Genomic DNA, 20,783 nt, shown 5'->3' on the forward strand with positions numbered 1-20,783 from the left:
TGTAGCCTGCTGTTTTGTGCTGGCTGAGTGCGTTAAGGTTTGCACCTTGAGACTGGGAAAAGGACAAAGTGTTTCACTTGGGACTTCTCAATTAGTCTTCTACAATCAACTTTTCCTGGTCTTTCAGTACTGAGACTTGACAGAAACTCGAATGGGTAGGAGTTTTACAAGAGACAAAAGATGACCTAGGGCTTTCTCATTCGATGAAAGAGAGCCTAAACAGTGCCTCAGAAGGCTGAGGTGGTTACCACCTCCTTGATGGGTGGAGGGTTGTCATCTCAGTGTACTTGGACTTCAGCAGTGGGTCCACAGATGGTTGTAAGCAAATACAACTTAAGGAATTGAAAAGTTTGATAATGGTTGTCGATAAAATGAAAGTTCCTGTGGCCAGGATTCTCACCTGGCCTTGGTTGGCTAGCTCACTACACATGTGTGGGCAATACGTTGCTATTGACCCTATATAAAGAGCTCTGCCCAGTGCTCTGGGTGACATGGTGGCACGGCTGCAGGGTTGTAGCAGAGCAGAGGCTGGAGTGGTGGCAGCGCTGAGGACAGAGACTGGGATGGCTGTGTGGGCATACAGACTCGCTCTGAGTGGATGAGATTTTAGTGATCTGCCACTGGTTGAAATAGAGTTGGGTATAGCCCTTTCACCCCAAGAACGTCCTACTGTCATTTCTTTGGTCACATTGAATCCATAGTGAACTTGTCTGGGGCTGAAACCCATTGGCAAGACAATTGTGTAACTGATAAGAAAATTCAGATAAAAATAGTTTTTTTTTACATATCTCTCTTTGGACACATAGATTTCTTGTGACAGTGCCAGAGATACTGTGATGAGAGATTAGCTCAGAATTTTTACTAGAATTTATAAGCATTTTGAGCCTTTTTTGGGGTACTAGTAACCAATTGTTTGTGAGACAGTATACTAAAGTTCCTATTGATTATTGGCAATTTTCAGAGTTGATTTATTGTTCTAATGATAAAAATGAATTGCTGTGGCCTTTTCATTAATTTGATATTAAGTGACTTTAATTCTAGGCACCTCAAACTTCTTTAGGAAGTAGATGGCAAATTATAAATACATTTTCATTCTGAACTCACTAAATAACACCTGCTCCCAGTTTTCTCCTTCCAGCTCCACAGAGAACCAAAATAAACTTTAGTAATTACACAGGAAAAGAAAATCCTTCACTGTTAATTCCTATGATTTTTGCATTCTTGTAACCATGGTGAAAACCAGGCTTTTTTACTTCTTATGAACCTCTGAGGGTTTCTCTGTCTGGCATTGGCACCTGGCTCTCATTCCTTGGGCCAGCAGTTTGTGCCTAATGATTTTTAGCTGTCAACCAAGTTTTCTTTTTTTGTAGTCTGATTTCACTGCTGCCACACATCCTCGTGCTTTTTACATCAGTAAACCAGATGAGGGTCCAAATTCTTGGATGTCTGATTCGGGAACAGGTATGACACTTTAAAAAAAGAATAACTTGTCTGCGTTTCTAATAAGATGATAATCGTGTAGAATGTATTAGAGTGGTTTCTGTGAATGTGCTATGCGTTGTGCTTCCAATAGCTGTAATGAGTTCTGTAAAGACAGACTATGGAAGAAGTACTTTTGCACTTAGTTCAAACAGCTGCAAAAATTAGCATTTTTCAGGTGCTCCAAAATGAGTTAAATTAAACCCTCTATGAGCCATTCTTTGCTCTCCATGGTAAACTTACTATAGTTTTAATGGCTTTACGTAGTGACTCCATTTTCCCCACAATTCCGCAATCAGTTCATCAGCCTGAATTAGCTTTGCCTTAGGAAAATTGCCAGAATCCCACTTTTGGGCTTTCATGCCAAAAGAGCCCCCATCACCTGTGTTTCTGCAACTTTCTAACCAGTCTCCCTGCTTTCACCCTTGCACCTTCCATCTGTTCTCAGCACAGTAGCCAACATGATCCTTCTTAAACAGAAGTCAGATCTGTGACTCCTTTGCTCAAACTCCTGCCCTCATTGCCTTTCCGTCAGAGGAACCGCCAGAGTCCCACAGGCCCAAGAAGATCTAGCCTTGTTCTCTTTAACCTCACTTTCTGCTACTCTGTCCCTTTCTCTGCTTCAGCAGGGAGGCTGTTTCTCAAGTGTGCCAGATGTATTCTCATTTTAGGGCTTTTGCCTTGGTTGCTTCCTGTCTTTGGAATGTTCTTCCTCCCTCATATATGGGTAAAATGGCTAACTTTTTGTTACCTTACAAATAGCCAACCTTGACCACCTCTCTATACATACAACATACTCCCTTTTAACTGATTTTTAAGTTTTACCCTTAGACTCTTACCACCTTCTAACATACTGGATATATTACATGATTTACTTACTGTTCATGTCTCACTCTTCCTGCCCCCCAAGCCTCACAAAATAATAATGCTAAATAAATATTTGAATCAGTGAATTCTTTACATTGCTTTACATCCATATAAGTCTGTACTGTTCTTTTAAAAATTAATATTTTTTATTTATGAAATAAAAATATAAAAATATATTTTAAATTGTAGTAGTTTGTCTTAACTTTTAATAACTAAGTTGGAATTCTTTACATAGTAAGGCATTTGTGTAACTCTTTTCCCATCAAAATTCAGCTTCCTGTATTCAGATAGCCAAAAACTAGTTACTTCCCATATTTAATTTTCTTTAGGTAGAAGTAAGTTGTCCTAGAAAGCAATTTTCTCTTTCCTCACTCTTTTCTGTGTATTTGTGCACTTTAGGACTGACTGACTGGAAACTGGAGGAGAAGGACATGTATCACTTTTTGCCTGAGACTTCAGAGAAGACATTTCCACCATCGTCTTCAACAGATATGTCACCACATCAGGTAATTTAAAGATAATGTGTGTGTGCGTGTGTATGTGTTTCTGTGTGTATTTGCATTATACAGTTGCAGTTAAGTACTCCATTTCATTATAAATTTCGTATTCAATTTTCTGAAAAGCATAGGCTTTAAATCATAGTCACTTGCTTTCAAATTTGATCTCTCTCATTCATTGCCTATGTGATATTAGGAAACATTCTTTAAAAGGAATTAAAAATGTCCAGTTAGTGTTTTGTGAAGTTAAGTGCTATTGTAAATATAGTAGGTCTTCAGATAAACTTCTTCCTCTGTCCTCAAACCTGGTTTGAGTTTCCTTAACTATTACAGCCTCTTACTAATCCATTTGTGCCATAAATCACAGCAATTTAATTTGCTGTATTAATTTTCTTTGAAGATTATAAATTTCTTTTACTTCTGAGCAACAAAATAAAACTTTCCACTATGTGAACATCAGGTACACATCTTACCTCTGTGTTTTGATCAGGTGCTCAGAGAGTAGGTTGGGAAAAGGAGAGAAAATTAAAGTAACCAGGAGAATTAAAGAGCCAGGCAGGCAGATGGGGCAGCTGGAGGCTAAGTGAGTGCTTGTAGGCATCAGAGTCTCAGAGTGGCACAGAAACCAGCGTTCAATCCTTCAGGAAAGGAGCAAAAAAGAGAAACAGATAAATACAATGAAGAACAAAGGATGGGGACAGTGAGATGGTGAGGGGGCTGAAAGGATCAGTAGGCTTTGCAGTTACAGGGATCTCTATGTGTTACTTGATTTGCAGTATCAATAAATTAATACTAGATTTTGTTGACTCTTAAGAGGCCATCAAATTTTTTTTTAAGACTTCCTGTTTCATATTCTACCAAGAAAAAAATATACCAACTAGACTAATAAACTGCTTTCTTACCACTTCAAATTTATATTTTGTACCTATAGAAAAAGAGCTTATAGACTTAATTAAACATAGATTTTTATCTTATAACCTACACATATCTAAAAAGGAGAATCTAAGTGAAATAAACTTTAAATAAAACTTCCCCTACAGAGGCTTACACTGCTCTTTTTTCAACTCAGTGTTGGTTTCTGTGTTTTTCCACGTACAATTTCCCTTGGGCCACCAGAGCATTTCTCATTTGGCATTTCTTTAAAAAAGATAAAGGGCTTTGATGCTGAGTTTTTACCAGCTTAGCTGTTATGTAGAACTGCCTACTTTTGACTCCCAGATGGGGAATATTGCTAAACATGTCTGATTCACTGTCCCTTAAATATTGGTTTTCATGGGCTCCAGTGTAGTCTCTCGGATTTTATTCCAAGCTGCTGTCTCCTGTTTGGCCAATTTTGATGGCTTTGGTACTTCTAAGCAGGCAACTTAGCCCAAAGCAGTTGTTAGATGCCATTAGTGACAGGAGGTCCTCACTTCAGAGATGTTAAATGTGAAAGGATATCATAAAAGTGGTGAAAATGATTCATGGTAGTAACTTAAGCCCTTAATAGAGTAACTCCCAACTGTTCACCCAGACCACCAGGCAGGGCTCCCTCAGGCTGAGGCTATATGCAGAGTGTTCTACTTGTCATAGGCTTCAGGGCTTGAAAGGAGTCTTTAGGTTGTTGGTATATAAAAAGTAAAATTCCAAAACAGGATTATGGAAATTGTGGTAAATTTTAAGGGTTTACATTTAAAAATTAATTCCTTTAATGTGCACAGTATAAGTAAAGTTGTCTTACACTCTAGTTAGAGGATTTGTTAAAAAATATTAACTCCTGGTGTTCTATAGCCTATGTAAGGTCTGGAAATTAGAAGTTTAAAGCTGTATGTGATGTGTTCTTTCAATGCCTTCAGTGTATTTCTTGTTAAATCTGAAATCTTGTTTGAGAGAATGTCCATAGTTTAAATTTGAGGCTCAGGGTTTAATGGCACCTCTGTCAAGCCTACAATAGGTACCATCTTGAATAATTTGAGCCCAAGTTTTTAATATTTGGAGCTTAGACCTCTTCATAACATTTCTAGTATGGCAAGGCTCTGATTTCAGGAAATGGATTTCAAGCTGTAGAAATTACGGTTTTGTTTCCTTATATTACTAATTAAAAAAGGGGCATGTTTTTGCTGGGTAACTTCTTTCTTAACACATTTTTGTTTGTTTGTTAACTCTTAAAAAAATAGGAATTTAACTACATAGATAAGGAACTCAATCTCTTGACACCTGTCCCCTTGAGTCACATGATAGTAATCTGGCTAGTTTTCCCATCCTGCTTCATTTACTCATTATAAACTCTTTTCTTACCTCAAAACTTAGTCCTTATTCTGAGTAGGAGGACTGCCAAGTATTTTTATTCTTTGGAAGTCTTCTTAGGTTGCTAAATAACTTAGGTTCAGTTTTTCCTTTAATATTTATTGTTATGGGGTATGGAAATGTTTCATTCTGAGGGAGACTCATAATTAACAGGTAATAGCTTCAAACTTGTAAATCTGACAGTCTAGTCTCAATTTATTTAAAATATTTCAGAAATCTTTTGTGGTGCTGATCTTGATATCAGTAAACTTTTTTCATCATTGATAATGCCATTTAAATAATTTTGTTTCATATCTTTAAGTCTAATACTAGTAATGAGATGAAACTACCATCACTGAAGGATATTTATCATAAAAAACAAAGGGAAAACAAGCAGTTACCCGAGAGGAATCTCACTTCTGCTTCCAAACCAAATCATCCACTGGAGGTAATGTCAGCCCTCTGCTCAGTGAAAATGAAAGATGCTTCCTGACTCCAACCTTAATCTTTGTTTTCCCTAGGAGATCTAAAGCCTCACTTAAAAACAAACACTGTACTGAGGGGGAAACCTTACTGTTGTTTGTCTCATTTCTAGGTCCTGACTCTAGATCCAATGTTACAAGTGAAGTCAAGTCAGAAGATTTCAGGGATTCGACCACATGGCTTTTTGAATGCCCTTGATGACAGAATATCCTTTTCTCCAGACTGTGTTCTAGAACCTAGTATGTCTAGTCATTCTGACATAGACTCATTTTCACAAGCAAGTAATATCGCTTCTCAGTTATCTGGATTCCCAAAATATCCTTCAAATACAAAAGCTTCACCAGTGGATTCTTGGAAAAATCATTCTTTCCAAAACGAAAGTAGGACCAGTTCCGTGTTTCCTTCAGTGTTTGCTATTACTAGTAATGACATCTCGGTCAATACTGTAAATGAAGAAAACACTGTCATGGTACCTTCAGCCTTGGTCAGTCAATCCCAGCTTCCAGGTACAGCCAACAGTGTCCCAGAATGCATTTCATTGACTTCCCTGGAAGATCCTGTGATATTGTCTAAGTATGTATTTCAGTGAAGGGCTCATAATGTTAATAGATTTTCTGTGATGTCTGCTTGAATGATGAAAATGATTTTTATTGAACTTGACTGCTGTATGGAATCTTAAATTTAAAAAAGATATAGCATTTTTAAGGTAGAGCATCTAAAATTAAATAATCCATATCTTTTTTGTTTTCAATTTATTGGTTGTGAACTTGTTTATTTATGTATTTTCTGTGAATGTGTAAAGGAAAAAGGCTGTATTTTTGCCTATGAAAATGATTGTGTTCTTGTTTTCTTTTATGGGATAGAGAGAGAGGAGATGCTTTCCTAATAATCTTTTTTACTCTCACCAACAGGATTAGGCAGAACCTGAAGGAAAAGCATGCTCGGCACATAGCAGATCTTCGAGCTTATTATGAATCAGAAATAAATAGTTTGAAACAGAAACTGGAGGCAAAAGAAATTTCTGAAGTTGAAGATTGGAAGAAAACCAATCAAATTCTTGTAGATAGGTAAAATTTATAATTTAACTGTTGAGTTAGTGTTTCTCTAACATGTCTGTATTATTTTCCCCAAAGTATAATGTGATAAAACACTTTGAAAACATATACATTAGATTTGAAGATTTTAACACAGAAACATGTTTGCCTAAGTACTTATTTTTATCGATTTGAAGCAGCCTCTTAAATATACTAATAACAAATGAGGCTAGGTGTTTCAAATGGGCAAACTACTGAAACAGTTGAACAGCTTTTGTATGTTTAGAAGAAAGTTATTAGGGAGGATTAGTACTGTGTCAGACTCCCTAATAAGTCTGTGACTTATGTCCTGGGGCAGTTCTCACCCTTTTCTTTTTATACCCAGATACACATAACTAACCCAGACACCCATGAACCTGTGCAAGCGATTATCCTGTTTTAAAACAAACAAACATAGAAACACAGGGGAGAATGGCTTTATATTTGGGACAGCTTTATACTTCTTTTTGAGAGAGAGAATCATTAACAAAATTTGATGCTTTAACTAGTATTAATAATAAGTGTACTTGCAACGTAATTTACAGTTAAATGGGACTTAGACTGAAAATTGCTCAAATCTAGATGACAGCAAAGAATTCTTCTCTTAGGCAAAAAAGACAAAAGTCCCTTGAAAAAAGATTAGGGAACTGAGATATTCTGGTACCGTTAACAATTTGACTTGCAGAAATTTAGGAAAAGTAGCTTTCATGCTAGTTTGTGGTTGGTGCGGTAGTTAACATGCTATCTTAATCTGGAGTGTTTCTACAGCTTCCGTTTTGCTGATTGTGGTAGGGATGGGGGTGCAGTAATTTGAAAAGAGGCAGAAAAAAAAGCCAGGTTTAGGTTTTCTAGGACAAAAAGTGGATAGCAGGTTAGGGGAAGTTGCTTTTTTCTTTTTAAGAAGGCAAAGGTGACCACAGGTACTTCCTGTTGGAAAAACAAGTAGACCTTGCTAGGTTAGAGACAGGGTGTGCAAGAAGGCACCAGTGCATGATAGCTAATTAAAGCAATTTTATGTCCAGAAGCTGTTAGGGCACTTAGGTCAGTGAGAGATACAAGTGGAGCAAATTGGAAATCAGGGTTTTAAATAAGTGGCTGAGTTATAACAATAACAGTGGCAATATAGGGTACTGGAGTAAATGTAGCAGTAGCATGGAAATGGATAGCAATATATTGTTTTCTATTACCCACAAAAGAATTTGATCTGGGTTACAATATGAAACTACATGTTAGGACAATAGAAACAAAATGAGAAGTTGCAATCATTTACAGCTGGAGAAATGATTCCCCTAAGACAGAAACTAATATTATGTCATCACAGCATACACACAAATGTTTTTTAAACTTAAAATTGCAAATTGGAGAATCCCACTTTAACTGTGGATGGGGCCATAAACACTTCCATGGTAGGCCAGCTATCATATCGGATTGTCATGTCATACTCTTACAACTCCAGGATTCTGGCATACCAGAATCTGAAGATTAAAGATACAGTTAACAAACCTACACTTGACTATTTAGTGATCTTTCTCTCAAGAAGTTGTATCAGTATTTCATTTCTGCAAGGCATTCATGCACATTGGTTAGGAGCATGAACTCTGGAGCCAGACCAGCTGGCTTAGAATCCCTGTGTGACTGCTTACAACTCAGGAGGAACTTGACTTCTCTTTGTTTTCTCATCTGGAATATGGGATTGATGACAGTCCTAACTCAGGATTGTGAGAATGAATCAAGTGCTTGACATAGATTTGGTGTGTAACCAGTGCCAAATAAATACTAGCTTTTATTCACTATACATATTTATATATAAATAAATACATTATATATATAAATATGTATAGTGAGAGTTTTTTTATAACAAATATAAAACTATGTTATTCAGTCTTCTGTATCTTTTTAAAATTTGTTTTATTTTTAATGTAAGATATAACAAAATTTCCCACTTTAGCCATTTTTAAGTGCCCATCAGTTCACCGGCCTTACTTACATTGACGTTGTACGTCCATCCCCACCATCATCTCCAGAACTATTTTCATTTTCTCAAACTGACACTGTCCGCCTTAAACAGTAGCTCCCCGTTCTTCCCTCTCCCCACCACTCTACTTTTTGTCTCTGAATTTGTACCTGTGGGTACCTTCTATAAATGAAATCGCACAGTATTTGTCCATTTGTGTCTGGCTTGCTTCACTCAGCATAATGTCCACAAGGTTCATCCATGTAGTGGCAGGTGTCAGAATTTCCTTCCTTTTTAAGGCTGAATAATATTCCATTGTATGTGTATATCACATTTTGTTTATCCATTTATCTCTTGGTGGACACTTGGCTTGCTTCCACCTTTTGGCTATTGTGAGTAATGCTGATGTGAACATGTATGTACAGGCATTTTTTCACTTACTATTATAGAGATCTTTTCATGTTACTTTATTTTCTCTAGATACTGTATCATCAGGTTCATTGGGATGTATAACTAAAATGGCATCCTGAGTCTTAGCTAATGTTGGAGAATTTGTTTTATGTTATGTATCAGAGAATCAGATTTATATGATACTTTTAAGGGAAAGGGTTTTATCTTCTAATTGTTTCATTTCATTTTATGGTTTTTAGATGTGGCCAATTAGATAATGCTTTGAATGAAGCTACTAGTCATGTGAGAACACTTGAAAATAAGAAGAACTTACTGGAAATAGAAGTGGTAAATACTCTGTTTTTTGTTTTAGTGCCTTAATGTTAAATTTTTAAGTCTTCTTATTAACTGACTTTACAGACAAATTAATAGTTTTATAAAAACATTATGTGGTTTTTTTGCTTTGTTTTAGGATGTCTTATTGTTAAATAAGTTTGTATTTTCAGTGTTGCTGCCTTTAAGTGATACTGTAAACTTTGAACCATGAAAATTTCTGCTTTTTTTATTGGGATATAATTTGCATATCATAAAACTCACCCTTTTGAAATGTACAATTCCTTTTTTTTTAGTATATTCACAAACTTATATAACCATCACCACTGTCAATTTTGGAACATTTTTCTCAAAAAGAAACCCTGAACCCCTTAGCCATCCACCTGTACACATCCCTTTCCCCCAGACTCTAGTAACCACTCTCTGTGTCTGTGGATTTGCCTACTCCAGACATTTAATATAAGTGGAATCATATAATACGTGGCCTTTTGTGTCTGGCTACTTTCATTTTGTGTGATGTTTTCAAGCTTCATCCATGTTGTAGCACATGTCAGTACTTAATTCTTTTTTATGGTTGCTGACTAAAATGTATGTATAGATCATATTTACCCATTCATCCAGCATGGATGTTTGGGTTGTTTTCCCTTTTTGGCTATTATGAGTGATAACATTTGTATACAAGGTTTATGTGGACATATCTTTCTTCTTGGATATATCGCTACAAATGCATAAACTTTAAAATTTCTTTTGAGTTACTAAGTTGTATTCTTTCAGATGAAACCTTGTAAGTAAGGTTTTGGTGGAAAATGCCAGTTATGTTCTATACACTGTTTCTTTGTCTTTGGTTTTTTTTTTTTTTAATTTGCCTTGGTCTCCTAAACTGTAAATGTTGTGAGGTCAGGGACTTAACCTTTCTTGCTAATCTTACATTTTTAGCACCCTAGTGCCAGGCACCTAGTGGATAGTCAAAAAATGATTGTTGAATGAATATTAACATATCAGATGTGTTTTGAATTTTCTCCATTATCTTCATAATAAGTGAGAGAATAGGGTAAGAAATTACACACCAAATCTGTGACAATCAGCTTTTGCACTATCTTAAATAATTAAATATTAATGGGGGGGGCAAATTCCAGCTGTACTTTCAGAATCATTTCCCTAAAAGCCTTGGTTATTTTTTCATCATTAAAATGATCTGTAGGTGTAGTAGCATCATAATACCTCACATGTGGTTTTTTTGTCTATGCTTTATGATAATCTCATGGAGCTGTTTTAGTTAGAGTAATCCTTTCTAAATCTTCATCCTGGGATGTAACAAGATACTAATTTGATCTCTGTTACTTTTCTGTTATAGTTTAATGTCCATAATTTATTAACTACTATTGAGACATCTATATTTTTTATTAAAAACAGTTTATTATTCTTGTTTTTATTTTGTAGAGTGATTTCAGGGAGCGCTTCAATGCAGCCAGCACTGCCTCCAGAATTTTGCAGGAACGAATTGAGGAAATGAGAACAAGTAATAAAGAAAAAGACAATACCATCATTCGACTAAAATCTAGACTGCAGGATTTAGAAGAAGCATTTGAGAATGCTTACAAACTCTCAGATGATAAGGAAGCTAGACTAAAACAGGAAAACAAAATGTTTCAAGATGTAAGTAACAGTGGTAACTTAATGACATGCTTTGCTAAAGATAGTTTGAGATATTATACTCTTACATGCTGTTGAGATTTTTTCAGGTTTATTTTCATTTTACGTTGCTGTAGCTGCAGATGTATGTCCTTCTTATGGGGTCAGTTGGATTTTATCTTGAAGCAGAAAGCTAAGAGTTTTCAGAACTATGGTGTCGCTCCCACACCTTTCTGTCTTTAGTAGGTCAGCTTTTGCAATATCTTAAGTAAACATCTATGTGTCTGGCAGGGTAAAAGGAACCAGCTTTAGAACAGGTTTGATTGAATTTTTCACTTTGATTTAATTTCACTTAGAATTTGGAACTATATGTCATTGAAACCAGGTTAGGTTTCAGGTTGTTTTTATATATATATATATATATTTTTTTTTTTTGGTGTGTTTTTTTAAATATATCTTTTTTTTTAAAATTTTGGTATCATTAGTCTACAATTACATGAGGAACATTATGTTTACTTGGCTCCCCCCTTTACCAAGTCCCCCACACAACCCCATTACAGTCACTGTCCATCAGCATAGTAAGATGCTGTAGACTCACTACTTGTCCTCTCTGTGTTGCACAGCCCTCCCCGTACCCCACCCACCCACTATACATGCTAATCGTAATGCCCCCTTTCTTTTTCCCTGCCCTTGTCCCTCCCTTCCCACCTACCCTCCCCAGTCCCTTTCCCTTTGGTAACTGTTAGTCCATTCTTGGGTTCTGTGAGTCTGCTGCTGTTTTGTTCCTTCAGTTTTTTCTTTATTCTTATACTCCACAAATGAGTGAAATCATGTGGTACTTGTCTTTCTCCACTTGGCTTATTTCACTGAGCATAATACCCTCTAGCTCCATCCATGTTGTTGCAAATGGTAGGATTTGTTTTCTTCTTATGGCTGAATAATATTCCATTGTGTATATGTACCACATCTTCTTTATCCATTCATCTACTGATCGACACTTAGGTTGCTTCTATGTCTTGGTTATTGTATGTAGTGCTGCGATAAACATAGGGGTGCATATGTCTTTTTAAATCTGTGATCCTGTTTTCTTAGGGTAAATTCCTAGGAGTGGAATTCCCTGGTCAAATGGTATTTCTATTTTGAGCTTTTTGAGGAACCTCCATACTGCTTTCCACAATGGTTGAACTAATTTACATTCCCACCAGCAGTGTAGGAGGGTTCCCCTTTCTCCACAACCTTGCCAACATTTGTTGTTTCTCTTTTGGATGGTGGCAATCCTTACTGTTGTGAGGTGATATCTCATTGTGGTTTTAATTTGCATTTCTCTGATGACGAGCGATGTGGAGCATCTCTTCATGTGTCTGTTGGCCATCTGAATTTCTTCTTTGGAGAACTGTCTTGTTCAGCTCCTCTGCCCATTTTTTAATTGGATTATTTGCTTTTGTTTGTTGAGGTGTGTGAGCTCTATATATTTTGGACGTCAACCCTTTTTCATATCTGTCATTTATGAATATATTCTCCCGTACTGTAGGGTACCTTTTTGTTCTATTGATGGTGTCCTTTGCTGTACAGAAGCTTTTCACCTTGATGGAGTCCCATTTGTTCATTTTTGCTTTTGTTTCACTTGCCTGGGGAGATATGTTTATGAAGAAGTCACTCATGTTTATGTCCAAGAGATTTTTGCCTATGTTTTTTTCTAAGAGTTTTATGGTTTCATGACTTACATTCAGGTCTTTGATCCATTTCAAATTTACTTTTTTTTTTTTTTTTTTTTTTTTGAGAGGGCATCTCTCATATTTATTGATCAAATGGTTGTTAACAACAATAAAATTCAGTATAGGGGGGGGTCAATGCTCAATGTACAATCATTAATCCATCTCAAGCCTAATTCTCGTCAGTCTCCAATCTTCTGAAGCATAACGAACAAGTTCTTACATGGTGAACGAATTCTTGCACAGTGAATAAATTCTTACATGGTGAACAGTACAAGGGCATTCATCACAGAAACTTTCGGTTTTGATCATGCATTATGACCTATAAACAATCAGGTCAAATATGAATATTCGTTTGATTTTTGTACTTGATTTATATGTTGATCCCACATTTCTCCTATTATTATTATTATTTTTATTTTTAATAAAATGCTGAAGTGGTAGGTAGATGCAAGATAAAGGTAGAAAACATAGTTTAGTGCTGTAAGAGGGCAAATGTAGATGATCAGATGATCAGGTGTGTGCCTATGGACCAAGTATTAATCCAGGCTAGACAAGGGCAGCAAGACATCCACGGATGCAGAAGATTTCTCTCAAAGCAGGGGGGGTGAGGTTCTGAGCCTCACCTCTGTTGATCCCCAAATTCTCACCTGATGGCCCCCCTGTGACTGTGCCTGTCTTAGGTTGTTCCTCCCTTGAGGAATCTTACCCGTCTCTGGCTAACCAGTCATCTTCCGGGGCCATACAGGGAAATGTAAAGTTGGTAAGTGAGAGAGAAGCCATATTGTTTGCAAAGGTTAGCTTTTTACTTCTTTGCACATTTATGCCCTGTGGCTTCTATGCCCAGCACTTGTCTCAAGGTATCTTTACCACCTGGAGGAATTATGATACTCGGTAAATTCGATATGAGGCACGAATTCTATTTAAGGGTTGTAATTAGGAAGGAAGAAGAAAAGCTATAGATGTAGCATATGAAGGAAACATGGGAGGATTGATTATTTCTTTGACATATCTTCTTGTAGAGTACCTTAAGTATGTATAGGTTTTAAACTACTAACTAATTTGCACACACATATTAACATAATAGGAATACGGTGACATAAACAAAGCAAATCTATAATTACCAGCCATCTCCAGTGAAGCCAAGAAAACCATTTAGGCACCCTAGGCATTTGTGAAAATTTATCTGTGATATGATGGATATTGTCCAACTGTACTTGAACCATCAGACAAATTAAAGCAGCCCATTTCTGGGATCTGTTCACATCCCATATGTTCTTTTAACCATAGATAGTCTATAGTCATGAGATTTTGGAGTGCTACAACTTGCACCCCTCCCAACTCCTGGTTGAGTTCCAACAGTACAGATCCGGTCAAATTCGTTGTCTCACTGTATGCACATGCCAGCCTAGACATCTCCCTCCTCATTCCTATGGCAAGTCCAGGAGACGGTGGGCTGGATGCAGCCACAACCGCAGCATCGTCCGGATCCCTGTGGAGGCTTTTTGATGATCATCCCCCGGCACAAGTCCCCCAGAGAGTGCTGATGCCGGAAGCTCCTCCTCATATCGTATCTTAGTTCATTTTCTGGGTATCCAAGCTAGGCCTTGATCTTCTGCATAGAAACAAACAGACCCTTTGCCCACACTTTGACATGCTCTCTATACCACTGTGCAGAACTCATTGGAGGTCAGCACACAATAACTGCTTTTTTTTTTAATTAAGAGAAAGGAATATTATCAGAAAAAAGTACCTCCATAGCTGATCATCTGACACCCTTTAAGTGATCAACATTAAGGATATTTAAAGCATGCTTTAATCTTTGATTTACCATTAGTTTTATCCTATCAAGGAGTAATCCCCCTTTTCTTTCTTTCTTTTTTTTTAATCTTTAATCTACACTTACATGAAGAATACTATGTTTACTATGCTCTCCCCTATATCAGGTCCCCCCTAACAACCACATTACGGTTACTGTCCATCAGCTTAGCAAAATGTTGTAGAGTCACTACTTGTCCTCTCTGTGTTGTGCAGCCCACCCTCCCCTTTCTCCCTCCCCCCCATGCATGCTAATCTTAATACCCCCCTTCTTCTTCCCCCCCCCCCCTATCCCTCCCTGCCCACCCATCCTCCCCAGTTCCTTTCCCTTTGGTACCTGTTAGTCCATTTTTGGGTTCTGTGATTCCGCTGCTGTTTTGTTCCTTCAGTTTTTCCTTTGTTCTTATATTCCTCAGATGAGTGAAATCATTTGGTATTTCTCTTTCTCTGCTTGGCTTATTTCACTCAGCATAATACTCTCCAGCTCCATCCATTTTGCTGCAAATGGTTGGATTTTTCCACTTCTTATGGCTGAGTAGTATTCCATTGTGTATATGTACCACATCTTCTTTATCCATTCATCTACCGATGGACATTTAGGTTGCTTCCAATTCTTGGCTATTGTAAATAGTGCTGCGATAAACATAGGGGTGCATCTGTCTTTCTCAAACTTGATTGCTGCGTTCTTAGGGTAAATTGCTAGGAGTGGAATTCCTGGGTCAAATGGTAGGTCTGTTTTGAGCATTTTGATGAACCTCCATACTGCTTTCCACAATGGTTGAACTCATTTACATTCCCACCAGCAGTGTAGGAGGGTTCCCCTTTCTCCACAGCCTCGCCAACATTTGTTGTTGTTTGTCTTTTGGATGGCAGCTATCCTTACTGGTGTAAGGTGATACCTCATTGTAGTTTTAATTTGCATTTCTCTGATAATTAGCGATGTGGAGCATCTTTTCATGTGTCTCTTGGCCATCTGTATTTCTTTTTTGGAGAACTATCTGTTCAGTTCCTCTGCCCATTTTTTAATTGGGTTATTTGTTTTTTGTTTGTTGAGGCATGTGAGCTCTTTATATATTCTGGACGTCAAGCCTTTATCGGATCTGTCATTTTCAAATATAGTCTCCCATACTGTAGGATTCCTTTTTGTTCTATTGATGGTGTCTTTCGCTGTACAGAAGCTTTTCAGCTTAATGTAGTCCCACTTGCTCATTTTTGCTGTTGTTTTCCTTGCCCGGGGAGATATGTTCAAGAAGAGGTCACTCATGTTTATGTCTAAGAAGTTTTTGCCTATGTTTTTTTCCTAGAGTTTAATGGTTTCATGACTTACATTCAGGTCTTTGATCCATTTTGAGTTTACCTTTGTATATGGGGTTAGACAATGGTCCAGTTTCATTCTCCTACACGTAGCTGTCCAGTTTTGCCAACACCATCTGTTGAAGAGACTGTCATTTCCCCATTGATTATGTTTGAAGTAATAAACTAACCCACTGAAAAGGCCAAAAAAAAAAAATCTCACCAGTGCTGTTACTTCTTTCGTTTTCTCTTTAATTGCTTCATTGTTAATTTAGTGGGATCTCAGGATGAAAATACAATTCTCATGAATCTGTCCTTAATCAGAAGTCTCACATATGTATTTTTAAACTACCTAGTTATATTAGGCTTTTGGGATTATACCTTTTCTATGTGGAATTAATTTAACAAAAAGCAATATACCACAATTCAGAAAATGCAAATAAATTTTACTCTTAAAATAGTTAAAGGGTATTGACTAATTTTTTTTACTTTTTATTTCAAAACAAATTCAAACTTACAGAAAATTTGGAAGAACTGTCATACTCCTTTTACCTAGGCTCACAGTTGTTAGCCTTTTGCCATGTTTATCATCCCCCATATAGATATATATTTCACATACATAATCTTTTCCCCTGAACCATATGAAAATAAAGTTGTAGACATAATGCCCCTGTACTCTTACACTTTCAGTTTGTATTTCCTAAGAACAAGGGCCTTCTCATCATAGCCACAGAACAGTAATCAAAATAGAGGAGTCTGCATCCGTGGATGTCTTGCTGCCCTTGTCTAGCCTGGATTAATACTTAGTCCATAGGCACACACCTGATCATCTGATCATCTACATTTGCCCTCTTACAGCACTAAACTATGTTTTCTACCTTTATCTTGCATCTACCTACCACTTCAGCATTTTATTATAAATAAAAATAATAATAATAATAAAGGGAGAAATGTGGGATCAACATATAAATCAAGTACAAAAATCAAACGAATATTCATATTTGACCTGATTGTTTATAGGTCATAATGCATGATCAGAACTGAAAGTTTCTGTAATGAATGCCCTTGTACTGTTCACCATGTAAGAATTTATTCACTATGTAAGAATTCGTTCACCATGTAAGAACTTGTTCGTTATGCTTCAGAAGATTGGAGACTGACGAGAATTAGGCTTGAGATGGATTAATGATTGTACATTGAGCGTTGACCCCCCCTATACTGAATTTTATTGTTGTTAACAACCATTTGATCAATAAATATGAGAGATGCCCTCTCAAAAAAAAAAAATACAAATCCTCAAAAGTTAAATTTCAACTTGAAAATAAAAAAAGTAAAAAAAAATAAAATAAAAATAAAGGAGTCTAATATGCAGTCCATAGCAAAATTGTTCTTTTTGGCACTTTTTTCCCAGTCCAGGATCCAACCCAGGATCAGGCTTTATATTCATCTCTTATTTCTTGAGTCACTTTTAATCTGAAACAGTGTGTTAACCTTTCTCTTTCATGACATAAACAATTTTGAAGGGTATGGGCACTTATTTTATAGACTCTCCTTCAGTTTAGTGTTTAATTTTGTGATGCAATTCTTTGTTTTTCCTTGTAGCTTTTAGGAGAGTATGAGTCCCTTGGAAAAGAACACGAAAGAGTGAAGGTAATGGTTGATCGTTCATGTTCTGAATTTCATGTAGGGGCAGAAGCATTGGATCGGAAATCAAGAGGGCTTACCCTTTCTCCTCCTCCTACCTCTCCATCTAGCTGCTCAAACCAGACCACTCATTTATTTTCTTTGTGTCAATAACCTTATTTAAAAATATTTGCCCATTGAAACTCATAGTTTGTTTGGATTCACTAATTTAACAAGTATTTATTGAACCACTGTTGCATCTGAGATGAGGTGAAACTTTCAGAAGAGCATAAGATACCATATAGATGTAAATAATTTTCTAATTCTATTTAAATATAAAGTTTTGTTTTTCAAAGCATTAGTTTTCTTGTGGGGTTGAGTTTACTGATGGTGATTCTTAAGACTCTGGGAAATAGACACGTGAATTCAGTGAAAACCACAATAATGCTGTAAGTGGAGTTCAAGTATTTCTCTTGCATAAAATGCATGATTGTGATTATTCAAACTGACAAGTCTTGTGTATCTGGGCAGTCAAGAGTCCTGGGGGCTCTGGGACGGTTACTGTGTCTGAAATTTCCCCCTTGCAGGTGTTTGTTTTGCCATTTACTGAGGTTTTACTCAAGTTGTTAAAATATGTCCATTTTAACACTCTGTTGTGTGTGATGCAGCGAAGTACAATAAGCTATACCTGTTGCATAGGGGTTTACAGCTATTTGTTTAAAACATTGCTTTATCCTCTCATTTTTTTTCCTTGAATTACGTATATTGGCTCATGGGTTGATAGCATACTTGTTGAGTATCTGCATAATTTTCTTTGTAGTTCTTGGGTATAGCCTTAGGTTGGTTTTGCATTTAAAATAAAATTAGATTGTGCATTTTAAAATAAAAATGATACATTTGAATATTTATCTTCAGTTATCTGAATGTGTCCTTTATTTTCATAGGTTACATTAAATACAACTGAGAACAAATTGCTTGATGCACATACTCAGATTTCTGATTTGAAAAGGTAAAATATGTTGTCTTACTAATAAGCAAATGCCTCTAATTGTTCTTTCAGCACTTAAATATGTGTCTTTATTGAAAGTGATGAAAAGAAAGTTTTTCTTGAGGATTTTTAACCACTTTGAGATTAGGCTTTATCCTAATCTTCCCCTGTCTCAGAAATACACTTGACTTTACCCAAGAAGATTTTTTGTTGTTGTTGTTATCATTAATCTACAATTACATGAAGAACATTATGTTTACTAAGCGCCCCCCTTCACCAAGTCCCCCACACACACCCCATTACAGTCCCTGTCCATCAGCATAGTAAGATGCTATAGAATCACTACTTGTCTTCTCTGTTGTACAGCCCTCCCCATGCCACCCCCTGACATTATACATGCTAATCGTAATGTCCCCTTTCTTTTTCCCTGCCCTTATCCCTCCCTTCCCACACATCCACCCCAGTCGCTTTCCCTTTGGTAACTATTTGTCCCTCCTTGGGTTCTGTGATTCTGCTGCTGTTTTGTTCCTTCAGTTTTTCTTTGTTCTTATACTCCACATATAAGTGAAATCATTTAGTACTTGTCTTTCTCCATCTGGCTTATTTCACTGAGCATAATACCCTCTAGCTCCATCCATGTTGTTGCAAATGGTAGGATTTATTTTCTTCTTATGGCTGAATAATATTCCATTGTGTATATGTACCACATCTTCTTTATCCATTCATCTACTGATGGACACTTAGCTTGCTTCCATTTCTCGGCTATTGTAAATAGTGCTGTGATAAACATAGGGGTGCATCTGTCTTTTTAAATCTGTGATCCTGTTTTCTTAGGGTAAATTCCTAGGAGTGGAATTCCTAAGTCAAATGGTATTTCTATTTTGAGCTTTTTGAGGAACCTCCATACTGCTTTCCACAATGGTTGAACTAATTTACATTCCCACCAGCAGTGTAGGAGGGTTCCCCTTTCTCCACAACCTTGCCAACATTTGTTGTTGTTTGTCTTTTGGATGGTGGCAATCCTTACTGTTGTGAGGTGATATCTCATTGTGGTTTTAATTTGCATTTCTCTGATGACGAGCGATGTGGAGCATCTCTTCATGTGTCTGTTGGCCATCTGAATTTCTTCTTTGGAGAACTGTCTTGTTCAGCTCCTCTGCCCATTTTTAAATTGGATTATTTGCTTTTTGTTTGTTGAGGTGTGTGAGCTCTTTATATATTTTGGATGTCAACCCTTTTTCATATCTGTCATTTATGAATATATTCTCCCGTACTGTAGGGTACCTTTTTATTCTATTGATGGTGTCTTTCGCTGTACAGAAGCTTTTCAGCTTGATATAGTCCCACTTGTTCATTTTTGCTTTTGTTTCCCTTGCAGGGGGATATATGTTCATGAAGAAGTTGCTCATGTTTAAGTCCAAGAGATTTTTGCCTATGTGTTTTTCTAAGAGTTTTATGGTCTCATGACTTACATTCAAGTCTTGGATCCATTTCGAGTTTGCTTTTGTGTATGGGGTTAGACAGTGATCTAGTTTCATTCTCTTACATGTAGCTGTCCAGTTTTGCCAGCACCATCTGTTGAAGAGGCTGTCATTTCCCCATTGTATGTCCATGGCTCCTTTATCGTATATTAATTGACCATATATGTTTGGGTTAATGTTTGGAGTCTCTGTTCTGTTCCACTGGTCTATGGCTCTCTTCTTGTGCCAGTACCAAATTGTCTTGATTACTGTGGCTTTGTAGTAGAGCTTGAAGTTGAGGAGCGAGATCCCCCCCCACATTATTCTTCTCAGGATTGCTTTGGCTATTCAGGGTCTTTGGTGTTTCCATATGAATTTTTGAACTATTTGTTCCAGTTCATTGAAGAATGCTCTTGGTAATTTGATAGGGATTGCATTGAATTTGTATATTGCTTTAGGCAGGATGGCCATTTTGACAATATTAATTCTTCCTAGCCAAGAGCGTGGGATGAGTTTCCATTTGTTAGTGTCCTCTTTAATTTCTCTTAAGAGTGTCTTGTAGTTTTCAGGGTATAGGTCTTTCACTTCCTTGGTTAAGTTTATACCTAGGTATTTTATTCCTTTTGATGCAATTGTGAATGGAATTGTTTTCCTGATTTCTCTTTCTATTGGTTCATTGTTAGTGTATGGGAAAGCCACAGATTTCTGTGTGTTAATTTTGTATCCTGCAACTTTGCTGAATTCCAATACTAGTTCTAGTAGTTTTGGAATGGAGTTTTTAGGGTTTTTTATGTACAATATCATGTCATCTGTAAATAGTGACAGTTTGACTTCTTCTTTACCAATCTGGATTCCTTGTATTTCTTTGTTTTGTCTAATTGCCATGGCTAGGACCTCCAGTACTATGTTGAATAAC

General features: G+C 36.7%; 1 protein-coding gene across 7 annotated transcripts in view; it reads left to right on the forward strand.

Moving 5' to 3' along the window:
* The window catches only part of MPHOSPH9 (M-phase phosphoprotein 9), a 64,229-nt gene that overhangs the window by 20,997 nt on the left and 22,449 nt on the right, over positions 1 to 20,783 (forward strand). For 3 of the 7 annotated variants that reach the window (XM_073222564.1, XM_073222562.1, XM_073222558.1), the window contains exons 5-13: positions 1,371 to 1,461; positions 2,746 to 2,852; positions 5,431 to 5,556; positions 5,704 to 6,164; positions 6,503 to 6,658; positions 9,269 to 9,356; positions 10,782 to 10,997; positions 17,399 to 17,446; positions 18,364 to 18,428. In XM_073222564.1, coding sequence (XP_073078665.1) covers positions 1,371 to 1,461; positions 2,746 to 2,852; positions 5,431 to 5,556; positions 5,704 to 6,164; positions 6,503 to 6,658; positions 9,269 to 9,356; positions 10,782 to 10,997; positions 17,399 to 17,446; positions 18,364 to 18,428 — 1,358 coding nt within the window. Of the gene's footprint in view, positions 1 to 1,370; positions 1,462 to 2,745; positions 2,853 to 5,430; positions 5,557 to 5,703; positions 6,165 to 6,502; positions 6,659 to 9,268; positions 9,357 to 10,781; positions 10,998 to 17,398; positions 17,447 to 18,363; positions 18,429 to 20,783 lie in introns of those variants that run through there. The other 4 variants (XM_073222563.1, XM_073222561.1, XM_073222560.1 and 1 more) reach the window with 3 other exon arrangements.

This window comes from Manis javanica, chromosome 15, assembly GCF_040802235.1.
Source record: "Manis javanica isolate MJ-LG chromosome 15, MJ_LKY, whole genome shotgun sequence".
Lineage (NCBI taxonomy): Eukaryota > Metazoa > Chordata > Mammalia > Pholidota > Manidae > Manis > Manis javanica.